The sequence below is a fragment of the Lucilia sericata genome, unplaced genomic scaffold, assembly GCF_015586225.1.
Source record: "Lucilia sericata isolate MDLA Ls3-8-SP2 unplaced genomic scaffold, ASM1558622v1 Contig001269F_arrow, whole genome shotgun sequence".
Classification (NCBI taxonomy): Eukaryota; Metazoa; Arthropoda; class Insecta; order Diptera; family Calliphoridae; genus Lucilia; species Lucilia sericata.
In genome coordinates this window covers 102501-127354 of record NW_023995220.1, presented here as the reverse complement: position 1 = coordinate 127354, position 24854 = coordinate 102501, and the positions used below count along the sequence as shown (strand labels likewise).

The 24854-nt window shown below is 32.1% G+C and overlaps 2 protein-coding genes across 7 annotated transcripts in view; one reads left to right on the top strand and one right to left on the bottom strand.

The window, feature by feature from the left end:
- The first annotated feature begins 10609 nt into the window (after positions 1-10609).
- On the top strand, positions 10610-11922 carry LOC119610735. The gene is made up of 2 exons (XM_037966078.1): positions 10610-10730; positions 10799-11922. The coding sequence occupies exons 1-2, from the start codon at positions 10674-10676 to the stop codon at positions 11858-11860; spliced, it is 1119 nt and encodes a 372-aa protein (XP_037822006.1). The 5' UTR covers positions 10610-10673; the 3' UTR covers positions 11861-11922.
- Positions 11923-15399: 3477 nt separating this feature from the next.
- LOC119610721 overlaps positions 15400-24854 on the bottom strand; it is a 16611-nt gene continuing 7156 nt past the window's right edge. For 5 of the 6 annotated variants that reach the window (XM_037966057.1, XM_037966062.1, XM_037966058.1 and 2 more), the window contains exons 2-15: positions 24347-24854; positions 24096-24280; positions 23792-24040; positions 21054-21205; positions 20683-20969; positions 20422-20590; positions 20176-20358; positions 19797-20120; positions 19524-19698; positions 19236-19462; positions 18852-19176; positions 18537-18798; positions 17868-17988; positions 15400-17812 (exon numbers count right to left, since the gene is read on the bottom strand). The exon at positions 24347-24854 is cut by the window's right edge. In XM_037966057.1, the coding sequence (XP_037821985.1) occupies positions 15723-17812; positions 17868-17988; positions 18537-18798; positions 18852-19176; positions 19236-19462; positions 19524-19698; positions 19797-20120; positions 20176-20358; positions 20422-20590; positions 20683-20969; positions 21054-21205; positions 23792-24040; positions 24096-24280; positions 24347-24854 (5257 nt within the window). In that variant the 3' untranslated portion in view covers positions 15400-15722. Of the gene's footprint in view, positions 17813-17867; positions 17989-18536; positions 18799-18851; positions 19177-19235; positions 19463-19523; positions 19699-19796; positions 20121-20175; positions 20359-20421; positions 20591-20682; positions 20970-21053; positions 21206-23791; positions 24041-24095; positions 24295-24346 lie in introns of all 6 variants that reach the window. The other variant, XM_037966063.1, reaches the window with a different exon arrangement.

Below are 24854 nucleotides of genomic sequence, written 5' to 3'. Positions count from 1 at the left end.
TTAGTTAGTTAGTTAGTTAGTTAGTTAGTTAGTTAGTTAGTTAGTTAGTTAGTTAGTTAGTTAGTTAGTTAGTTAGTTAGTTAGTTAGTTAGTTAGTTAGTAGTTAGTTAGTTAGTTAGTTAGTTAGTTAGTTAGTTAGTTAGTTAGTTAGTTAGTTAGTTAGTTAGTTAGTTAGTTAGTTAGTTAGTTAGTTAGTTAGTTAGTTAGTTAGTTAGTTAGTTAGTTAGTTAGTTAGTTAGTTAGTTAGTTAGTTAGTTAGTTAGTTAGTTAGTTAGTTAGTTAGTTAGTTAGTTAGTTAGTTAGTTAGTTAGTTAGTTAGTTAGTTAGTTAGTTAGTTAGTTAGTTAGTTAGTTAGTTAGTTAGTTAGTTAGTTAGTTAGTTAGTTAGTTAGTTAGTTAGTTAGACTAGACTATAGACTAGACCAACTATAGACTACAACAAACATAGACTGGATTAACTATAAACTAGAATGTAGACTATGCTAGTACAATCCCTCCTTTTTAGAACCTAAGTATGTGGTTAATTTCAGCAGCTCCTCCATTTTACTTGGCAGAACTATTTTCCCCCAATTTTTCTGTACTGTCTGACAATCCAAAATAAACACATGTGATATTTAAAAGTAGTCGTCATTATGTTTGTAACAATGGCAACAACTGACGCCACAAATCCCAACCAAAAACTGATGCACGTGCATAATTGAGCAGTCCTTCGGTAACAAAATAATGATTGAATGTTTTATTAACAAAAAATATAAAACCCCAAATAAATATTTTTTCGGATTCAGTAGAATTAAACACAAAATAGCATCCAGTCAGCAGCATTAAGAAGCATTGTCAACATGACACCTTCCAAAAGGAAAAAAAAAACTGTAAAATGGAAGAAGACTATGTATAAAAACTTATGTATGTACGTACGCACGCGCAGTACGACAAAAAGGATATAAATACGAATACGAACGGGTATTAGACCAACTGTTACCATTTTTATTTTAAAAGAAAAACAAAAAACTAAAAATAAGATAGATGAAGAGAAACAAGAAGACGAGTAAGTAAGGGTTAGAGTATTAATAGGGGAAATTAACTCTTTTTTTTTGTAAGATCCTGACTCTGAGGTCCTTTTTTTAGTTAAAATAAAAATTTTTTATTTAACACATACTACTTACAACTTTACAAATACTTAAACATTTGAAAAAAGGTTAAAAAACAAAGTTTCCTGTTTTAAATGTTATTTTATTATAGAATTTATTTTATTCTGTTGTTTTTCTTATTTATGGACTTTGTAGTTAAAAAATAACTCGTGCTTTTTCAATATTATAATTATTATATCCTTTTTGGGCTATTTGTGACCAACTATTTTGAAATATTATTAAAACTAGTTATGTATACCCAGTGTGTTTTGCTACCCTATAATCAATGTAAATTTAAGAAAACACGTTACGTATTTTGAAGAGTCTAGCTCAAATAGTTTCCCAGATATACGAATTTTTGTATTTAAATAATATGGAAGGTGCTTAGCCCCTTATTGAATGTCCACCAATGTTTTACCCAAATATTCACATGGATGTGAAAGGTCTTCTTGCAAAAATTTAAGATTCCAATAGTTTCCCAGTTAAACTTATTTTTGATTTTAATTCCTATGGAAGGTGCAACGCCCCATATTGCTAGTCCGCCCATTTTTTGTCCTAAATATTCATGTTGATACTACAGGGGCCCCGAAAAATTTGAGAACTCTAGCTGTTATATTCCACTTTACTATATTCAGAACTGTAGCCCACAGTCCGTGATGTAAGTTAGTTAGTTAGTTTGTTTATTTGTTAGTTAGTTAGTTAGTTAGTTAGTTAGTTAGTTAGTTAGTTAGTTAGTTAGTTAGTTAGTTAGTTAGTTAGTTAGTTAGTTAGTTAGTTAGTTATAGTTAGTTAGTTAGTAGTTAGTTAGTTAGTTAGTTAGTTAGTTAGTTAGTTAGTTAGTTAGTTAGTTAGTTAGTAGTTAGTTAGTAGTTAGTTAGTTAGTTAGTTAGTTAGTTAGTTAGTTAGTTAGTTAGTTAGTTAGTTAGTTAGTTAGTTAGTTAGTTAGTAGTTAGTTAGTTAGTTAGTAGTTAGTTAGTTAGTTAGTAGTTAGTTAGTTAGTTAGTTAGTTAGTTAGTTAGTTAGTTAGTTAGTTAGTTAGTTAGTTAGTTAGTTAGTTAGTTAGTTAGTTAGTTAGTTAGTTAGTTAGTTAGTTAGTTAGTTAGTTAGTAGTTAGTTAGTTAGTTAGTTAGTTAGTTAGTTAGTTAGTTAGTTAGTTAGTTAGTTAGTTAGTTAGTTAGTTAGTTAGTTAGTTAGTTAGTTAGTTAGTTAGTTAGTTAGTTAGTTAGTTAGTTAGTTAGTTAGTTAGTTAGTTAGTTAGTTAGTTAGTTAGTTAGTTAGTTAGTTAGTTAGTTAGTTAGTTAGTTAGTTAGTTAGTTAGTTAGTTAGTTAGTTAGTTAGTTAGTTAGTTAGTTAGTTAGTTAGTTAGTTAGTTAGTTAGTTAGTTAGTTAGTTAGTTAGTTAGTTAGTTAGTTAGTTAGTTAGTTAGTTAGTTAGTTAGTTAGTTAGTTAGTTAGTTAGTTAGTTAGTTAGTTAGTTAGTTAGTTAGTTAGTTAGTAGTTAGTTAGTTAGTTAGTTAGTTAGTTAGTTAGTTAGTTAGTTAGTTAGTTAGTTAGTTAGTTAGTTAGTTAGTTAGTTAGTAGTTAGTTAGTTAGTTAGTTAGTTAGTTAGTTAGTTAGTTAGTTAGTTAGTTAGTTAGTTAGTTAGTTAGTTAGTTAGTTAGTTAGTTAGTTAGTTAGTTAGTTAGTTAGTTAGTTAGTTAGTTAGTTAGTTAGTTAGTTAGTTAGTTAGTTAGTTAGTTAGTTAGTTAGTTAGTTAGTTAGTTAGTTAGTTAGTTAGTTAGTTAGTGTTAGTTAGTTAGTTAGTTAGTAGTTAGTTAGTTAGTTAGTTAGTTAGTTAGTTAGTTAGTTAGTTAGTTAGTTAGTTAGTTAGTTAGTTAGTTAGTTAGTTAGTTAGTTAGTTAGTTAGTTAGTTAGTTAGTTAGTTAGTTAGTTAGTTAGTTAGTTAGTTAGTTAGTTAGTTAGTTAGTTAGTTAGTTAGTTAGTTAGTTAGTTAGTTAGTTAGTTAGTTAGTTAGTTAGTTAGTTAGTTAGTTAGTTAGTTAGTTAGTTAGTAGTTAGTTAGTTGTTTAGTTGTTTAGTTGTTTAGTTGTTTAGTTAGACTATAACTTAAAATAATGTATCGACTACAGCTAAGTCAATAGTCCAGACTATACTGAGGACTATAGTCCAGATTACATTGAGGCGATAGTGAGTACTAAGTTTAGACTACAGTTCACAATATAGTGCAGACTATACTTCGGACTAATGTACATACTAAGCTTAGTGCAGACTACAGTGAGGACTAGACTTTAGTCCACGCTATTTTAGTAAGAGCTACAGTTTAGAATGTATTGACTATAGTTCAGATTGTACTTCAGATTATAGTCCAGACTGTATTGAGGACAACAATCTAATATAGGATCAGTCAGTAACTGAACAAAATAGTTCGGTAGTTGGTCCTATTATTTGATTTTATTATAAAGAATGTACATGTAAATATGTACATACATATATTCCAGAAAAAACGACAGCAGGATAATGTGGATACTGCAGTATGTAAAAGTATGTGTGTATTTGTAATTCCTTTTTGTATTGTAAGTCTTTGTATGGAAGGATCTTAAGGAAATATATAAGAAACTGGAAATGAAGTAGAAAAGAACTGTTAGTATTTTTGTACATTTAAACAAATTATATTTTGTATACTCTTGTGCTTGTATTGACAAGGGGAAGCCTAATTTTTGTAAGTCAAAGTAGCACCAGATGACGGCATGCGCCTACATTTTTAGGAAGATCCTTTCAAAACCAAAAAAATACAGAACTAAAACATAAACACAATCAAAAGAAATAAAACGATGACATACTCAAAAGTAACATATGTTATAACTGAAAAACAACAACTATTGCGGCTTAAACAGTTTTGGCTTGAGTCCTTTTCTTAAGGGTTTCCTTCCTTATGTTAGGATTTGCTCTGTTTACAGAAAATTTTTCTACTTTCTTCTATAACATAGTACATATCTAGAAGAAAAAACCGTCTTGATTATTGTTAACAGTTGTTTGTGTGCGTTTCAAGATTCTTTTTATATCAAAATAAAAAATTTATTTATAAAATTTTCTTTAGAATTTTATTAATCTCTAGAATGTGCCATTAAAATATCATTTATCATTTAAATTTAACAAAAGAATATTTTTGGTAGCTATTTGCCAAAAAATTTTTACATTGTATTTTTTTTTTTTTTTTTTAATTTGACACTATGCGTGTTAAGTTCGGCCATTTGGCTTTTAATTGTTTAAATATAATGCTTGATTAGTTTCTGTAACATTTATCATGAATTTTTATTTAAATTGTACAATTTACCTTAAACTATAATTTCCATAATTGCATTAGGGGTTAAATCAAAAAAATACAACCTCAAATTGGCTGTCGTAATTAATACAAAAATTAAAGCTCAAAATTGGTGTTAAGAGGAATTTTGACATTTTTGTAAAAATTGCACAGTAGATCGAATTGAAAGCAAATGAGATACATATATGTACATATATTCTCACACAGATTAGAGGAAAACTATAGTCCAGACAATAGACAAGACTATAGTCTAGATTATAGACAATATTAAAGTCTAGACAATAGTTATATACTATAGTCCGGATTATAGAACATACTATAGTGTAGCTTATAGATTATAGTTCATTATTATAGATTATAGACTATAGTTTAGACTATAGATTGTAGTCTGGACTATAGCCTAGACTATGGGCCATAATACAGATTACAGACTATCGTCCAGACTATAGAGTATAGTCCAAAATATATAGTATAGTCCAGACTATAAGCTATAGTCGAGACAATACTCTATAGTATGACTACAGATTATAGACTATAGTCCAGACTATAGTCGAGACTATAGAATATAGCCCAGACTATAGGTTGTAGTCTAGTATACAGTCTATAGTCTGGACTATTGGCCATAGTACATATTATAGACTATAGTCCATACTATAGACTGTAGCCTAAACGATTGCCTAAAGTCTAGACTATAGACCATAATATAGAGAATAGACTATAGCCCAGACTGTAGACTATAGTCCGGATTTTACACTGTAGTCCAGACCACAGTCTATAGTGTAGACCATAGTCTATAGTCTGGACTATAATGTAAAGAGAGATGTAAAGAGAGACTGTAGTCTGCAGTCTGGACTATAGTCTATAGTCTGACCTATAGCCTATAATTTGAACTATAGTCTATACTCTGGACTATAATATATAGACTTTGCTATAATTATAGTAAAGACTATAGACTAATATATACATATATATAGATTAATCTATAGTGTTTACTATAGTCTATAGTCCAGACTATAGACCAGACTATAAACTATAGTCCAGACTATAGACTATAGTTCAAATTATACTGTAGTATGCAGTCTGGACTATAGTCTATAGTCTGAACTATAGACTATAATTTGAACTATAGACTATAGTAAAGACTATAGATTATAGTAAAGACTATAGACTATAGTAAAGACTATAGACTATAGTAAAGGCTTTAGACTATAGTAAAGACTATAGACTATAGACCAGACTATAGACTATAGTCCAGACTGCAGACTACAGTATAATTTGAACTATAGTCTGGACTATAGTCTATAGCCTGGACTATAGTATATAGTCTGGACTATAGACTATAATAAAGACTATAGTTCAAATTATAGTTTATAGTTCAGACTATAGACTATAGTCCAGACTGCAGACTACAATATAATTTGAACTGTAGTCTATAGTCTGGACTATAGTCTATAGTCTGGACTATAGTCTATAGCCTTTACTATAGTCTATAGTCTGGACTATAGTGTATAGTCTGGTCTATAGTCAATAGGCTTTACTATAATCTATAATCTTTACTATAGATTACTATAGGTTATAGTCTATAGACCAGACTATAGTCCAGACTATATACAGTAGTAAAGACTATAGACTATAGTACTGACTGCAGACTACAGTCCAGATTATAGACTATAGTCTCTCTCTCTCTTTACACTATAGTCCAGACTATAGACTATGGTCTACACTATAGACGATAGTCCAGACTATAGGCTATAGTTCACATTAAAGACTATAGTCCAGACTTTAGACTATAGTCTAGATTATACGCTATAGTCTCTTTCTCTTACACTATAGGCTATGTTCTAGACTATAGGCTATGTTTTAGACTATAGACTATAGTCCAGACTATAGACTATGATCTAGACTATAGTCCAGACTATGGTCTAGACTATAGTCCAGACCATAAACTGCAGACTATGGTCTAGACTATAGCCCAGACTATAAACTATAGTCCCGACTATAGACTATAGTCCAGACTGTAGACTATAATCCATATTATATACTATAGTCCAGATTATAGACTATAGTCTCTCTCTCTCACACTATAATCAAGACTATAGACTGTGGTCTAGACTATAAACTAAAGTCCAGACTATAGACTATAGTTCAGACTATAGACTTTAGTTCAGACTATAGCCCAGACTATTTAAATATCAATTTAATGACTTATATAAAAAGTCTTAATAGTTTTTCAACTATAAATTTTCTTACAAATGATTTAGCACACACAAATTGAACTACAAATTTTCCAAAAAAAAGTAAACCAAACAGATGGTCGAATATTTAGCTAAAAGATATAAAAATTATGCAGTTACTTTTGAAATTTTCCTCTTGGTAATATTAAAACTTAAATTTTGTTTTTTTTTTGCGTTACAAAGGTTAAATAGTGGATGTTAGGACGGTACATTCGAACAAGAATTTAAAAAGAGATGCACAAATAAGATACATACATAGATACGAATGCATTTTTATAACTTCTAGATGATAATTATACTTAAAGACACGGAAACAACAAATAAAATAAGAGCGCGAGCGTTTTTTCTGCCACTAAAACTGATCATAATCATTGTTGTTGTACTATCTCCAGCAGTATCACTAACAAAATTTGTACTACTAGATATTTTAAGACCAAAAAATACGAAAGAAATAAAAATACATGAAGGCATCAACACATCGACCATCTGTGATGTCTTGTCATTTGGTGCTATGAAGAGAAAGAAAAACCTTTTTTTTTTTGGAGTGGTACTTTGAAACACACTTACACACGAATAGAAATATATTTGATATTTCCTTTTCTCTCTCTCTCTCTTACTCTTTGTTTGGTTTTCATTCATTCTGTCATGCTGACTAAAAATGAGACTAGGTCAATACGGAAATTAAAAACTATTAAGTGAGACTGACGCGTGCCTTCTCTAAATTTAAAATATAATTTCAAATTAATATTGAGAACTAAATATAGAAAACTATATTTGATTTTAAAAAAAATTGAATTTTTTTAAAGCAATTTATATTTAAATAAGAAGAAATGAAATAGGTAAAGAAGTTTATATCCTTTTTTTATTATTATGATTTTAAAACTTTTAGAGAAAGCCTTTTGAATTTAAATATACTAGCTACAGCTGTTTTTTCTTGTTTGCATTTTGTTAACTTATATGTCAAATATCTGTCATACTAAATCAAAATCTTCACTTGTCATTTTATCAAATCATTCATTCATTCAATGATCTCAATAATTTTTATTTTTCTGCATAAATAAATAATTTCTCTTTTCAATATTTCAGCTGCAAAAGTCCTTTCATGTTAATGCTGAAACTGAATACATATTTTAGGCAATCGAATAAAATTTCAATATCCTGTAGTCTTATCCATATTCCTTAGTTCAAAAACTATTGTTCAAATAATTCAAATAATATGCATTCGAATTTTTGTTTCTTTCCTTTTTTGGTTATATCCTTTTCTGTTATCCTTTTTCATAATGTTTTCAACTCGACTCTGCATGCAAGTTTAGTCGCGTGTCACTTTGAGTATGGTTTCATGCTCTCGTCTGTCGCTTGTCCCTACAAAGTCACAAACAAGTGTCATTAACTTTTATTGCCATAATCAATTCTTACTTACCAATGAATTTAGTTTTTTATGTTTTGATACTTTAACCTGTGTGGTCAAGAAGTTATTATAAAATTTATGAGTACATTTCGGTTTAAGGCAAATGATAAGTATGAACATTGTATATACAAACTAAAAAAAGAGTTTGGTATGTGATCATTTAGTCTTTTCTATCAAAATCGTTTAATACAAGAAAATTTTCGACTAACCACAATTGAAACTTCGCTCCGGGAAGACCCGTTTTGCAGACTGAAAAAGAGAGGAAATGAACATCAGAAAATAACTCAAAGTGCCCAGAATATGGAAGAGGATAAGATTATTGTTAAAGTCGGAAATGGACATTAGAAGAATAAATCCCTTGACTTTTGTCTTGAATTTGTACCATAACTCTCAAATTCTGGTATGACAAGGTATCATAGAGTCCATTCCGAAATAATCCGAAACTAGGTTCATGTATTTAGAATTTTAGATAAATGTTCAGGTAATTATTTAGATAAATTGAAACGAACTTTTCTGAATTTTATCTCGGAATGGAAGAGTAGTTTTTGAGCTTGAACTGATCTAGAACTAAATTAAAACTGAACAAGACTGAATTAGAACTGAACTAAAACTGACCAAGATTTGAACTAGAACTGAACTAAAACTGAACTAGAACTGAACTAGAACTGAACAAGAACTGAACTAGAACTGAATTAGAACTGAACTAGAACTGTACTAGAACTGAACTAGAACTGAACTAGAACTGAACTAGAACTGAACTAGAACTGAACTAGAACTGAACTAGAACTGACTAGAACTAGAACTGAACTAAACTAGAACTGACTAGAACTGAACTAGAACTGAACTAGAACTGAACTAGAACTGAACTAGAACTGAACTAGAACTGAACTAGAACTGAACTAGAACTAGAACTGAACTAGAACTGAACTAGAACTGAACTAGAACTGAACTAGAACTGAACTAGAACTGAACTAGAACTGAACTAGAACTGAACTAGAACTGAACTAGAACTGAACTAGAACTGAACTAGAACTGAACTAGAACTGAACTAGAACTGAACTAGAACTGAACTAGAACTGAACTAGAACTGAACTAGACTGAACTAGAACTGAACTAGAACTGAACTAGAACTGAACTAGAACTGACCTAGAACTGAACTAGAACTGAACTAGAACTGAACTAAGACTGAACTAGAACTGAACTAGAACTGAACTAGAACTGAACTAGAACTGAACTAGAACTGAACTAGAACTGAACTAGAACTGAACTAGAACTGAACTAGAACTGAACTAGACTGAACTAGAACTGAACTAGAACTGAACTAGAACTGAACTAGAACTGAACTAGAACTGAACTAGAACTGAACTAGAACTGAACTAGAACTGAACTAGAACTGAACTAGAACTGAACTAGAACTGAACTAGAACTGAACTAGAACTGAACTAGAACTGAACTAGAACTGAACTAGAACTGAACTAGAACTGAACTAGAACTGAACTAGAACTGAACTAGAACTGAACTAGAACTGAACTAGAACTGAACTAGAACTGAACTAGAAACTGAACTAGAACTGAACTAGAACTGAACTAGAACTGAACTAGAACTGAACTAGAACTGAACTAGAACTGAACTAGAACTGAACTAGAACTGAACTAGAACTGAACTAGAACTGAACTAGAACTGAACTAGAACTGAACTAGAACTGAACTAGAACTGAACTAGAACTGAACTAGAACTGAACTAGAACTGAACTAGAACTGAACTAGAACTGAACTAGAACTGAACTGAACTAGAACTGAACTAGAACTGAACTAGAACTGAACTAGAACTGAACTAGAACTGAACTAGAACTGAACTAGAACTGAACTAGAACTGAACTAGAACTGAACTAGAACTGAACTAGAACTGAACTAGAACTGAACTAGAACTGAACTAGAACTGAACTAGAACTGAACTAGAACTGAACTAGAACTGAACTAGAACTAGAACTGAACTAGAACTAAACTAGAACTAAACTAGAACTGAACTAGAACTGAACTAGAACTGAACTAGAACTGTACTAGAATTGAAGTGGAACTGAACTAGAGCTAAGCTAGAACTGCACTTGAACACCCATTTGTAACTCCGTATGCTGGAAAAAATCAGTTTAAGAAGTAAAAAAGATTAGATTTTTATTCATTTAGGACCAATTTTCCCCACACATTGTTCGAAATGGAAGTTCTGGACCTCTCTGTAACTTCGGAAATGAAATTAAAAAAGCCCCCCGTAAACATTCACAATTGAATTCAAAATTCTCTCCATAAATATGTTTAATATTAGAAAATAACTATCAAAATATTGATAACTAACCAAGTTACGCGATAAGTTTTCAACTAAAATTATTATAGAAGAAGATTAACGAAATAATCTAAAGATAAAGCCAAGCAAATACTTACTGTTTATGGTGGCCCCTTTGCCAAAAGATAATGTACATATAGACAAAGGTAAATAATTCAGTTGAATACAAAATTAAAAACATAAAATTAATTTTAATTTAGTTTGCAATAACTCTTAACGCTGGTTGGACGTTGAATAATAAATAAAAAATGTTAAAATTTAATAAACAATTAATAGTTTATGCGCTGGCGGTAATCAGTATTATGGTAATTATTGTTTAAAAAATAATGTTTATAAAATTACATTAATTATTTGAAAACAAAATTATCAACAGCTTATTCAACCATGTCGTGCATATAGAGAAATTTCCGGTTTATTGGATGAGGCCAAAGAATTGACTCATGATGAGATTAACGCTTTAAGACCTTTGTTCGCAGAGTTGCAATTGCAATATGATTTTGTGGTTAGCAAAACTAGTGAAGGAGCTCAAATCGACGAAATATTCGAACAGCAATATGAGGCCACTTTAAGGGAATTTGAGGAGCAACTTAACAACATATTCCCCCAAGAAGCAGCAACCCAGTATGACACCAGTTTACCCTCAGTAGAGGATATTATGGGCAAACCCGATTTTAGTCTAATGACCAAAGAACAACAAATGGAATTTTTAGATATGCAAAGTATACTACAAGATGCTCTAGATGAGGCCCAGATCAATCTTAATGCCTTAGTAGCCAGAGCTTTAATGTTGGAAAGCAATTTGCTTAAAATTAATAAACCCAAAATTATTATGTTAATTTTAAAGGCTCTAAAATTGGGCTATAAGGCAGCGGCTCGGGTGGGACGTGCTGCTTACTGCACTTACTCTCATATACCACAATTAAATACCTCTCTGCACTCTCTTTACGAAGGTGTAGATTGCTATTTATACACTACATCCCTGATAGTTAAAATCCAAAATGAAACCTATAACACTGTGAAGACGGTCAGGAAAAATGTTTTTGAATTGGCGGTAGTTTATAAAAAGGTAGCCCAGAAAAATTCTCTTATGGGTAAAATTGTTTCGGTAATTTTAAATGTCACCAAAATAGCCAGAAGTATTTTGGATACCATTAGCACTGCTAAGCAGGTTTTGGATAGTGTGGAGCATCAATTGCCTTCGGCTGCCCAGGAAGTGGCCAATTGTGGTTCAAATTTTGCCGTTAAAATACCTTTCATGATTGAGTCCGTTTCCAATGTTACCGAGTGTATATTGTTTGTTGATAACACCAAGATTGAATACGATTTTATGAAACCCGAAGAGGAATATAATAAGGAACCCCAAACATTTATACCAGATATTGAAAATGATGAGAACGATGAGGATGTGGAAGAGGATGCTGGTGATAGTAAATAAGTTTAATATTTAAACGAGTTTTTTTTTTAGTTTCTAATAATAAAGTTTTGTTTGTAAAGTTATTGAGAATGAATATATTGATTTACTTTTGAGAGAAATGGCACTGTTAAAACGTTTCAAAAAGGGCCATAAATTGCGTTATTTGAAATTTTCAGGACACGATATCTCAAATCCTAGATGTGAAGGAGAAATTCGCATTCAGTGCTGATTAATGCTTTTGAAAAGTATAACTTAGTCTCAGAAAGCAAACATATTTTTTATTAAAAGGCACCACAATTTTTTCGGCATTTACTAGGGTGATCGGTTTTTTTACTTTTTAAAAACCGGTTTCGAATACTTTCATTTGCTTTGTATTCAAAGATTACTTAAATTAAATTTTGAAGGAAATAATAATACAGACCGTATAAATTTTAAAAATATTGGAGTCCAGAAACTAGAGTTAATTTTTCTAATATAACTTTTATTAAACATTTTTGATTATCCTAATTAATTAACAAATTTTATTTGTAAAATTTATTGGAATAACTATTTGATAAAACTTTATCAATCTTAAGATTATAATCCAATTACAATTATTAATTTGCTGCTAAAATATTATGGAAGTGTTGGAATGTCCCACTTTTTCCATTTTTTTTTTTTTTTTTTTTGGACATTAAAGAAATAATGTAAATTAGACGACTATATCTAAAGTTATACAGTTGTATTCATAAAAAATGCTTATTTTAGATTTAAATCACACAATAGTTAAAGTACACTTTAGACTTAAAAGCCATTAATAAAATTGTGGTATTCATAAACAAATAATAAACCTACATTAACTATTGTGCTGTTTATTGTTTAACTTGGCAGCACTGTACAATTTGGCTGTCATTTTCTGTGTTAGTGTTGCGTACAATTAGGATAAAATATTCGTTGAGTCGGTTTTCTTAGTTTTATATTTTTGGTTATAACACATTTTTGAAAATAAGAACGAACTTTTAAGAAAAATAAATGTATACATGGCTACAATAAATATATATTTAGTTCAGATGAATGAATATAACATATATATTTCTAATTATAATTAAAAGTATTCGAATAACGAATATTTTGTGACAAAATAAACATCACTATGCACATTTTGTTATTTTTACTTATTTTTATAGCAATTTTTAATAAATTTTTGCAAATACTGATAAATTTCTTTGATAAAAGACTACATTTTATTGCCGAAGAAGATATTTTGTATTGATAGAACACTAATCAATATAATTTACACTCTTAATTACTTCATGGCTTTATATTTAGCGAATAAACTATGAAAAAGACAAATAAAATGATTGTGCCATGATTTGATTGACAGGCGGGCATTTCCAAATTGCCAAAAATAGTATTGACCTACTGGAATACTATCAAATATTCATCTATTAATCCAATAATGCCTAGATTTTAGTTTTTTTACCAAACTATAAACTTTTAAAATTTATCTGGAATTTTATTTACAAATTTGTAAAGGTTAAAATTACAATTTTTAGATTTCATTTCAGAATAAAACATGATTAGTTTTCGTCTTCAACCTAAAATTAATGAAAAAAGCTTAATCAGAGACAAAATTTGTAAGAATTCAACTTATTGTTGGCTTAAAGTAGGGTCGAGCGTACAATAAATTTTTTCTATTTGTCATTGGTTTATTGAAGGTATTTTAAGCTATTTGACGTTTATGAATACCATTTTCGTGGATTTTGCTTAATAATGTTTAATAAACCTAAATTAACTATTTATGAATACAACCGATAATCTTTTAAACTGTTAAAAATCACTTCGGGCTATGTTTTATTAATAAAATGTAAACATAAACGTTATTTTTTTTCAAATTAAAATAGATTTTGTTATTTATAATGAAAACCGGTTAACCGGTTTTTAATTAGTTAGTTTTTAAATACTTCGAACTCCCTAGTTAGTTAGTTAGTTAGTTAGTTAGTTGGTTAGTTAGTAGTTAGTTAGTTAGTTAGTTAGTTAGTAGTTAGTTAGTTAGTTAGTTAGTTAGTTAGTTAGTTAGTTAGTTAGTTAGTTAGTAGTTAGTTAGTTTAGTTAGTTAGTTAGTTAGTTAGTTAGTTAGTTAGTTAGTTAGTTAGTTAGTTAGTTAGTTAGTTAGTTAGTTAGTTAGTTAGTTAGTTAGTTAGTTAGTTAGTTAGTTAGTTAGTTAGTTAGTTAGTTAGTTAGTTAGTTAGTTAGTTAGTTAGTTAGTTAGTTAGTTAGTTAGTTAGTTAGTTAGTTAGTTAGTTAGTTAGTTAGTTAGTTAGTTAGTTAGTTAGTTAGTTAGTAGTTAGTTAGTTAGTTAGTTAGTTAGTTAGTTAGTTAGTTAGTTAGTTAGTTAGTTAGTTAGTTAGTTAGTTAGTTAGTTAGTTAGTTAGTTAGTTAGTTAGTTAGTTAGTTAGTTAGTTAGTTAGTTAGTTAGTTAGTTAGTTAGTTAGTTAGTTAGTTAGTTAGTTAGTTAGTTAGTTAGTTAGTTAGTTAGTTAGTTAGTTAGTTAGTTAGTTAGTTAGTTAGTTAGTTAGTTAGTTAGTTAGTTAGTTAGTTAGTTAGTTAGTTAGTTAGTTAGTTAGTTAGTTAGTTAGTTAGTTAGTTAGTTAGTTAGTTAGTTAGTTAGTTAGTTAGTTAGTTAGTTAGTTAGTAGTTAGTTAGTTAGTTAGTTAGTTAGTTAGTTAGTTAGTTAGTAGTTAGTTAGTTAGTTAGTTAGTTAGTTAGTTAGTTAGTTAGTTAGTTAGTTAGTTAGTTAGTTAGTTAGTTAGTTAGTTAGTAGTTAGTTAGTTAGTTAGTTAGTTAGTTAGTAGTTAGTTAGTTAGTTAGTTAGTAGTAGTTAGTTAGTTAGTTAGTTAGTTAGTTAGTTAGTTAGTTAGTTAGTAGTTAGTTAGTTAGTTAGTTAGTTAGTTAGTTAGTTAGTTAGTAGTTAGTTAGTTAGTTAGTTAGTTAGTTAGTTAGTTAGTTAGTTAGTTAGTTAGTTAGTTAGTTAGTTAGTTAGTTAGTTAGTTAGTTAGTTAGTTAGTTAGTTAGTTAGTTAGTTAGTTAGTTAGTAGTTAGTAGTTAGTTAGTTAGTTAGTTAGTTAGTTAGTTAGTAGTTAGTTAGTTAGTTAGTTAGTTAGTAGTTAGTTAGTTAGTTAGTTAGTTAGTAGTTAGTTAGTTAGTTAGTTAGTTAGTTAGTTAGTTAGTTAGTTAGTAGTTAGTTAGTAGTTAGTTAGTTAGTTAGTAGTTAGTTGGTTGGTTAGTTAGTTGGTTGGTTGGTTGGTTGGTTGGTTGGTTGGTTGGTTGGTTGGTTGGTTAGTTGGTTGGTTGGTTGGTTGGTTAGAAGTAGACATAGGCCATTATAAACCTTTTTGTGTATTACTTCACCAGGGTACTTCCCTCTCTTCTCTGTCTCTCTCTTCTTCTGTCCTCAATGAAAATGTCCTCCTTTTTTATTCTATTGATGGATATTACAATAGATCACAGCGGTCTACGAGTAGAGCTCTATTTTATAGTACATAACCCATTGAAATAAAACCGCTTAAATTAATAAATAATATTTTGAAAGGTTAATTTTATTTTCGAGATATTAAAAAATTACATATACATACATACATACATACACATATGTATTTGTTTTCCAGTTTTGTTTTCATTTTGCAAACTGTTTTACAATAAAAAAATATAATTAATAACATAAAAAATTGGCCAAGCAAATTAGTTCGCTATATAAATAATAAAATAAATATTAAATAGTTGTAAATACGAGTATTTCTTTCTTTGGCATAAAATTACACATTTCCATAGAAAATAATAATAATAAATAGTAGTAATAAGTAAATAAATTAATAAATATAAAATTTAAACAGTTTTACATTGACTAGACATAACTTTCCTTATGACGTTTAACATATTGATCACTTTGAGATTTATTTAAACGCTCGTTATTGAAACGACTCAAATCACCCGAAGCATTTTTGGGACTTCGTTGCAAAGCGTGTGGTGACGATTGAGACTTCATGACACTATCACGTGAAGTGGAGGACGCTTTTACCTCTGTGTCAGTCGAAACTATTTGGGGAGCTACGAGAATGTCGGTGAATAAACTTTGACGACATAGAGCCGATAGTGCACTGCCACTGGCGGTATTGGAATTCGTATGCGTGGTAGCTAACGTTCTTTTCGATTCGTTGGCCTTTTTACCCTTAACTCTACGTAGTTTGGAGGCCAGGGTAGCAAAACCTAATTTGCTGGAAATTTTACCAGATCTAGTAACTTGTCGTGGTATGGAATCATAAATGCCACCAAAATCCTGATCTGTGCCAGTGTCCGATTGTGTGGGTGGCGATTCGGCTCTTATCGTATCGGCACTTAGACTTTTGTGCAGTTCATTGTCCTCCGATTCGGCTAGTTCACAATGCACTGAACTTTCATCGGCTGTAGTAGAACTCAAACTTAAATCACTTTGACGTTTTTCGCCCCAATTTTCGGAACGTCGAAAATTTTCCCTTAATTTAACCACCGCTATGGGACTGGGTTTTTCACGTAGGAATTCTTCTTTGGCTTTCTGTATGCGTAAAGCTCGTTCGTTTAATGGAGTCATGGGTCTACAGGTTTGTTCGAATACTGGACTAGTGGGTTCCGAGTTAGTGGGTGTGGGATAATCGAATTTGATTTGTTGTGTAGTGGGTGTAAGAGATTTGCGTTCCCATTTTCTAGCTATGCGTGGTACGGTATTATCAAGTTTATCGGGAGAGAGAAATTTTGTAAAATCTGAATCTGCCACCGAAGACCCCGAATGTGTTTTGGCAATTTTATTTTCAATTCTCTTAATAGTGGCTCCTTTAAAATGCACTGGATTAACGCTAAAGCTTTTTTCATTATTTTTCCGGTATAAGTGATCTTTTTTGCTTTTGGGATATTGCAGCATATTTTGAAATCGAGTAATGTTGTCTAACTTTAAGGGACTTTCTCGAGTGCGATTCAGCAAACGAAAGCTGTCTGTAGCCAAGGGTGTGCGAAAACCTGTGGAGCTTTTGCCAGACTTGGCTTCTGCTGTTTGCTTTAAACTTTGGACACTGCGTGTCTTGCGCAGATCATCAGAGTTGTTGTCGGAACGTACATCATCTAAACTAATGGATTTGTGCACTAATAGAACACGTGGCTTGAGTTCTATTTCCAAATCTCTTATTAATGCTTCCTTTTGTGAACCCGTAAGACTAGAAGTTTTTTCGTTATTTAAAGGTTTTTCTTTATTCGTTTGGTTATTGGTTTTAGCATTGGTCTCAGTGGGAGAATGTAGAATTTCCTGCTCTATAACAGCCACACCATCTATAGCCATGGGTTCCTGCACTGCAGTAAATACTTTTCTTTTAGTTTTCACAAATACATTGGGTAAAGAAGTCGAGGTGGCCAAAGGCAGTCGAGCAAAAGTGGCATTATGCTGAACACCACTCTCTATAGTTCGGTTAGTCGTATCACATATCTGTTGTATAGGCTGACCGGGTTTAACTTTCAAAACATAAACCATATCCTCTGCTATGGTGGCCGAACTAGGATCTTCATCGAAGGACCTTTGCTTGAGACGATAATTTTTACGTTTTAAACGCCGTGGTGTTTCTAGAATACTATGATTATCCTCATCACTGCTATCACTTTCGGTTTTTGAATTTTGTCTCGAACCCATTTTACGCAAACGAACTTTCTTTTTGGCTCCACCCATCATATTTGCGGCACCCATTGCACCACCTGGCAGACCACCAATACCATTGCTATTACTAAATGTTTTCGGCTTAATTTCGTTCTCCACCATTGAAGTACTCAACTCATCGGTTGCTTCTAGCGTAGTGGAGAGTGTGTCGAAACGGTTTTCGGTTGGTGTTGCAGTTATCGGTGGTAGATATAATTCCTCATCGGCTATTATATTTATATCTGGCACTATATCTTTAGAGAAACGTGGATACCCTCCTTCTGCAAAGAAAATTATATGAAAGTCGCTTGTTTTAATTATGTTGCCCGAACTTACGTATATTTTGCTTGAGAATTTCTAGGGTTTCGTGTAAACCCTGGATTTCTTCATTATATTCTAGATTTCGTTCCTCCATAATCTCTTGACAGCAAGCTTCATCTAGAGGACTTTTTTCGCACTAAAATTAAAATAAATTAAATCTGAGTTAAATGTTTTTAACATAAGAAACTATGGGTTCAGCTCTTGTTCAGTTTTAGTTCAGTTCTAGTTCAATTCTATTTAAATTCTAGTTCAGTTCTAGTTCAGTTCTAGTTCAGTTCTAGTTCAGTTCTAGTTCAGTTCTAGTTCAGTTCTAGTTCAGTTCTAGTTCAGTTCTAGTTCAGTTCTAGTTCAGTTCTAGTTCAGTTCTAGTTCAGTTCTAGTTCAGTTCAAGTTCAGTTCTAGTTCAGTTCTAGTTCAGTTCTAGTTCAGTTCTAGTTCAGTTCTAGTTCAGTTCTAGTTCAGTTCTAGTTCAGTTCTAGTTCAGTTCTAGTTCAGTTCTAGTTCAGTTCTAGTTCAGTTCTAGTTCAGTTCTAGTTCAGTTCTAGTTCAGTTCTAGTTCAGTTCTAGTTCAGTTCTAGTTCTAGTTCAGTTCTAGTTCAGTTCTAGTTCAGTTCTAGTTCAGTTCTAGTTCTAGTTGCCGACTAGTCCAGCTTTTGTCAAATTAGTTTATCACAACCCACTTACCAAATTCCTCAAACGACTCAGTTCATTTTGTACGTCCGATATGGCATTCAAAACATTAGGTTTCATTAGATTATCAGCGTAATAAGAATAACTGCTGCGTATTAAAGCCAGGACGCTATCACATAAATGCAACGTTTCATTTTCAGCAATATCCGTGGATTTTTGTTTCAATAACTTTAGTAATTCTTCGGAATTTTTCAATACATTCAATAAAGGCGCCACATTTGTATGAGATTCAAAACTTTGTATTTTCCTCGAATTGCTAAAAAATATATAGCTTCAATAATATAAAAATCATAAATATAGCTGCCTTACCAAAAATCTTTACAAGCTTTTTCCTCATACTTATAAATGGGCGTTTGCTTTTTATCCAGGGGTGGTAATAACTTTAAAGGGGAAGCTGTCTCTACTATATGATCCTCCACTTCTACCATAACCGCCTCCGGTTCGTCATATTTTTTATTGTAATCACTATCCAAGGCCAAAGCATCGGTGCTACTCACCACTCCCTCCATTTCTTTCAACTCGTTGACATCATTCAACGATAGACTGGAGGCCTGTTGGGAAATAACTGGCAAAGCAATACTAGGCGAAATACTGTCCAATGATAGGGAACGACTAAGTGTGGGAGAGTTTTCATCTGTTGAAAAATGCATTTAGATGTTTATTGTGATTTTTTTTGCAAGGAAAATAACTTACGATTATGTGACTCTTTTGAAATGCGTTTAACATCAATTGGACAATAACCGGGATGCAGCAAAGCAAATGTAGATGATTCTGGTCCTATGCCTCTCGCTTTTTCCCATTCATAAAGTTTACGTGTGAATTTGCGAGAAATACCCTCAAATTTCATAACACCCGCAGAGGTTTTTACTTCAATTTCCTTGGCAGGATGTTCACTTACAATGGCCTTTAGTTTGGCTAATCTGTATTTGAGTTTAAAATCATATTAAAGAAAAGATTCCTATTATTTTTAATATTCAATACCTTTCGGACTTTTCTTTATCGTGGGGCTTGTGTTTATCTATACGCTTATCCTTATCACCAGCGCGGTCATCATCTGATTCTCCTTTCTTACCCGATCCACCATGTTTATAGGTACGTTTCAGAGAATCTGTGCAACTTGTTGAAGATCCACCACGTTTTATTTTATTCCATTGTTCTGTAATTTTATTTATAAGAAATATATTAAATATTAACGCAAAAGTTCTTATATGGGGTCTAGATCCAAAATATATATAGGTCTGTCTTTACACTCACCCAATTTCTTTTGGAAATCTTCGGGTAAATCCTTTTGATCAGGCAGTGGACTTAATCCCTGGCCTTCTAATTTCAACTGGCCCGTTTTCCACAAATGCCAATCAATCTTTGTATTCGGATCTTTAGGTATAGTAGGAGACATTGGTGCGGCCGGTTGTATGCCACCTATAGAAGCTTGTTTCTTAACACGCCATTTTTGTAATTTCTTCTTGAAATCAGGTGTAAGATTCTCTTCTAAAAGTTTGGTCGATATATTACTGCTAATAGCCGAGGGGTTCGGCGATATAGGTTCGGGAGGTCTGGGTACAGCTACTAAAGCCATAGCTGGAAAAGCAGAAAGAATTAAATAAACATATCGCTTTTTACATAATCTACACACCTCTATTTGATTTTAGTTTCTGCCATTCTTTGCGCTTATTCTCAAATTCTTTATCCAATTTAGCTCTTAAGATCTGATAACGTCTATTTATTTCATCCTGTTGCAGTTCATAACTTTTGCGATTAGTCAAATGATTGGGGGAGTTAGGTTCAGAAAAATCCCCACTAGAAACATCTTCACATTCTAATTTAATGAAAAAAATTAGGTTATACTTCACATTAAAAGTTTGTTTATGAATATACTAACCGTATTCTGCAAAGAAATCAGAATGCCGGGAAGGACTTGAGGGTACAGATGAATTGACTGGCGATGAAATTTTTCTAAACGTACGATTTAATGATTGTGTACCATCTTGTGGACTGGCTTTTAATAGATGAGGTGAAGTGTAATATTGATGATCCGAGTCAGTAAGATCCTGGTAGGGCGGTTTAATAATGACAATGGAATTCAAGGACTCGGTTAAAAAGTAATAAAATATATTGTTTAAATATTTGCTTTCAAAATTACCTGTTTCAAATTCAAATTTAAAGGGCTAGGAGGAGTACGATTTTTGCGCTTATTACCAGGCGGTATAACAACCTCAACATCTTCGGGCAGTACTTCAAAATCAGGCACCAATTTGCATTTACGTATAGACTTATTCGATGATGATTTACTAGCAATGCCACTGCTATTCAAATCCGATGGTGTGGTCGCTATTAAACTATCCGGAGATTTTGATTCTTGTAGTTGTGGTTGTGATGCAGATCTTTCACCCTGCGCCTCTAGTATATCACTTTTTGAAGAATCTCTTCCTGTTTAATTTATAGCGAAAATTTTAAATGTTTATTTTAAATTATTCATAAACAATTGGATAAATATAATGTTTATATAATTACTCATGCCACAGGCGTTATCAATATCATCCATTGAACTTGCCGAACTGATGGTACCCGGTGTACCGGCATCACTAAGTAGATGACCAGATGATGAACTTAAAATGCTATCAGCCGAACTGGTACCGCAAGGTAATGATGGTACACGCAAATATCTGCGGAGGAAAAAATATGGAAAATTATTATATAAATAAGGGAGTACTTTGCAATTGATTTTTTAAATACAATTTTGGTGTTCGAAAAACTTAATAATCGGAATGTACATTGTGCATACTTTTTAATATTGTCCCGACGGCGAGTTCAGTTCTAGGTCAGTTCTTGTTCAATTTTTGTTCAATTCTAGTTAAGTTCTAGATCAAGTTCAGTTCTAGTTCAGTTCTAGTTCAGTTCTAGTTCAGTTCTAGTTCGTTCTAGTTCAGTTCTAGTTCAGTTCTAGTTCAGTTCTAGTTCAGTTCAGTTCTAGTTCAGTTCTAGTTCAATTCTAGTTAAGTTCTAGATCAAGTTCAGTTCTAGTTCAGTTCTAGTTCAGTTCTAGTTCAGTTCTAGTTCAGTTCTAGTTCAGTTCTAGTTCAGTTCTAGTTCAGTTCTAGTTCAGTTCAGTTCTAGTTCAGTTCTAGTTCAGTTCTAGTTCAGTTCTAGTTCAGTTCTAGTTCAGTTCAAGTTCAATTCAAGTTCAGCTCTATTTCAGTTCTAGTTCAGTTCAAGTTCAGTTCCGTTCTAGTTCTAGTTCCGTTCTAGTTCTAGTTCCGTTCTAGTTCTAGTTCCGTTCTAGTTCAGTTCTAGTTCTAGTACTTTGCAATTGATTTTTTAAATACAATTTTGGTGTTCGAAAAACTTAATAATCGGAATGTACATTGTGCATACTTTTTAATATTGTCCCGACGGCGAGTTCAGTTATAGGTCAGTTCTTGTTCAATTTTTGTTCAATTCTAGTTAAGTTCTAGATCAAGTTCAGTTCTAGTTCAGTTCTAGTTCAGTTCTAGTTCAGTTCTAGTTCAGTTCTAGTTCAGTTCTAGTTCAGTTCTAGTTCAGTTCTAGTTCAGTTCTAGTTCAGTTCAGTTCTAGTTCAGTTCTAGTTCAGTTCTAGTTCAGTTCTAGTTCAGTTCTAGTTCAGTTCTAGTTCAGTTCAAGTTCAGTTCAAGTTCAGCTCTATTTCAGTTCTAGTTCAGTTCAAGTTCAGTTCCGTTCTAGTTCTAGTTCCGTTCTAGTTCCGTTCTAGTTCTAGTTCCGTTCTAGTTCAGTTCTAGTTCAGTTCTAGTTCAGTTCTAGTTCAGTTCTAGTTCAGTTCTAGTTCAGTTCTAGTTCAGTTCTAGTTCAGTTCTAGTTCAGTTCTAGTTCAGTTCTAGTTCAGTTCTAGTTCAGTTCTAGTTCAGTTCTAGTTCAGTTCTAGTTCAGTTCTAGTTCAGTTCAGTTCTAGTTCAGTTCTAGTTCAGTTCTAGTTCAGTTCTAGTTCAGTTCTAGTTCAGTTCTAGTTCAGTTCTAGTTCAGTTCTAGTTCAGTTCTAGTTCAGTTCTAGTTCAGTTCTAGTTCTAGTTCAGTTCTAGTTCAGTTCTAGTTCAGTTCTAGTTCAGTTCTAGTTCAGTTCTAGTTCAGTTCTAGTTCAGTTCTAGTTCAGTTCTAGTTCAGTTCTAGTTCAGTTCTAGTTCAATTCTAGTTCAGTTCTAGTTCAGTTCTAGTTTCAGTTCTAGTTCAGTTCTAGTTCAGTTCTAGTTCAGTTCTAGTTCAGTTCTAGTTCAGTTCTAGTTCAGTTCTAGTTCAGTTCTAGTTCAGTTCTAGTTCAGTTTAGTTCAGTTCTTGTTCAGTTCTAGTTCAGTTCTAGTTCAGTGCTAGTTCAGTTCTAGTTCAGTTCTAGTTCAGTTCTAGTTCAGTTCTAGTTCTAGTTCAGTTCTAGTTCAGTTCTAGTTCAGTTCTAGTTTAGTTCTAGTTCAGTTCTAGTTCTAGTTCAGTTCAAATTTAGTTCTAGTTCTAGTTCAGTTCAGTTCTAGTTCAGTTCTAGTTCAGTTCTAGTTCAGTTCAAGTTCAGTTCTAGTTCAGTTCTAGTTCAGTTCTAGTTTAGTTCTAGTTCAGTTCTAGTTCAATTCTAGTTCAGTTCTAGTTCAGTTCTAGTTCAGTTCTAGTTCAATTCTAGTTCAGTTCTAGTTCAGTTCTAGTTCAGTTCTAGTTCAGTTCTAGTTCAGTTCTAGTTCAGTTCTAGTTCAGTTCTAGTTCAGTTCTAGTTCAGTTCTAGTTCAGTTCTAGTTCAGTTCTAGTTCAGTTCTAGTTCAGTTCTAGTTCAGTTCTAGTTCAGTTCTAGTTCAGTTCTTGTTCAGTTCTAGTTCAGTTCTAGTTCAGTTCTAGTTCAGTTCTAGTTCAGTTCTAGTTCAGTTCTAGTTCAGTTCTAGTTCAGTTCTAGTTCAGTTCAGTTCTAGTTTAGTCATAATTTATGTCAATTGTTTTCAACCTGTCAACTAGTAGCCTGACCTCATGAACAAAGTAGGAAAACCTTAATTTCGTGCCAAGTCAGGAAAAATATGCATGTATAAAACTATCTGCAGGATCCAATAGATCGTACTCCGTATACAGTAGCTTTGAACGTCATTCAATACCACGATTGCAGATTACTGCATGAATGAAGCAGAAATAAAGAAAAAACTCAGCAAAAACAAGAGTTGCTCTAGCTCATACTATTTCATTGAGCCCAATGGATTTATAGAATTTTAAGAGTGGGAAGTACCTTAAATTTTGTATATGTAAGTACTCACCTCGCCACTTCTGTATTATTGGGGGTAAGTCCAATGCTATCACGAGAGCCCTCAAGTAAGGCGGGTACATTTGCTCTTTCCCATTTAAAGGCAGCTTTAACTTTGGTCCATTTTGATACTTTAGATTTACTATCACTATAAGTACTTTGACGTCGCAATAGATGACCTGCATTACTCTTAGAAGTATCACGATCACCGCGCATACTAGACATATCCTCAATCATAAAAGATTTGCTGCGTTCACGTTGTCTAAAAAAACAAATTTTTGAAATTCTGAATCTCGCAAAAATATAAAAAATCTTACTGCTTAATATCCTGCAGCTTTGGTTGATTTTGCTGTTGATGATGATGATGAGGTTGTCCAATTTGTTCAGGTTTTAGTATGGTCTCTAGCAAAGCTATAGATTGTTCCATATCTTGATGATCAATTTCCTGATCGGAAAATGTTGTTACTAATGGTGGTTTATCCACAGGTTTTGGATGCTCAAACTATTTAAGAAAAACTTTAAAATATTAAAATTAAATTTATTAAATTATAACTTTTTACCAGCTTACCTTACGTTCCAATGTTCTAACATAACGTAGACACTCCTTACGCTGAGACATATCTCTTTCCAGGGACAAATATTGATCATACATAGTGTACATACGATTCAATTGTTCAATGGCTCCGTAAGCAGCCAAAGCAGCTGTTATTGTCGAAGTCAAACGATATTGTAATGGCTCTATGGATTCTTCGCATTCCTTACGTATTCTATCACAACATTGGCACTGATGTTGACGTTGTTTATTATCTTCATCTCGTGAACCTTTCCGTTCATTTGACATGGTTTGATTGGTATTATGGAAATTCTGACAATCATTTGCTATAGTTCTGTTCAACATTTTTTGAAATTCCTCTTGACGTTCAGCATAGTTAAGTAGACCATGAAATTCACTGGGTAAATCCTTTTTCGTTGGTGGATAAACGAAAACATTTTCGATTTGAGAATTTCTTGCCAGGGCTTCTCGGGGATCTGGTGGCGGTGTAGGTAGCGATTCTCGCGGAATGATTGTTGAAGTA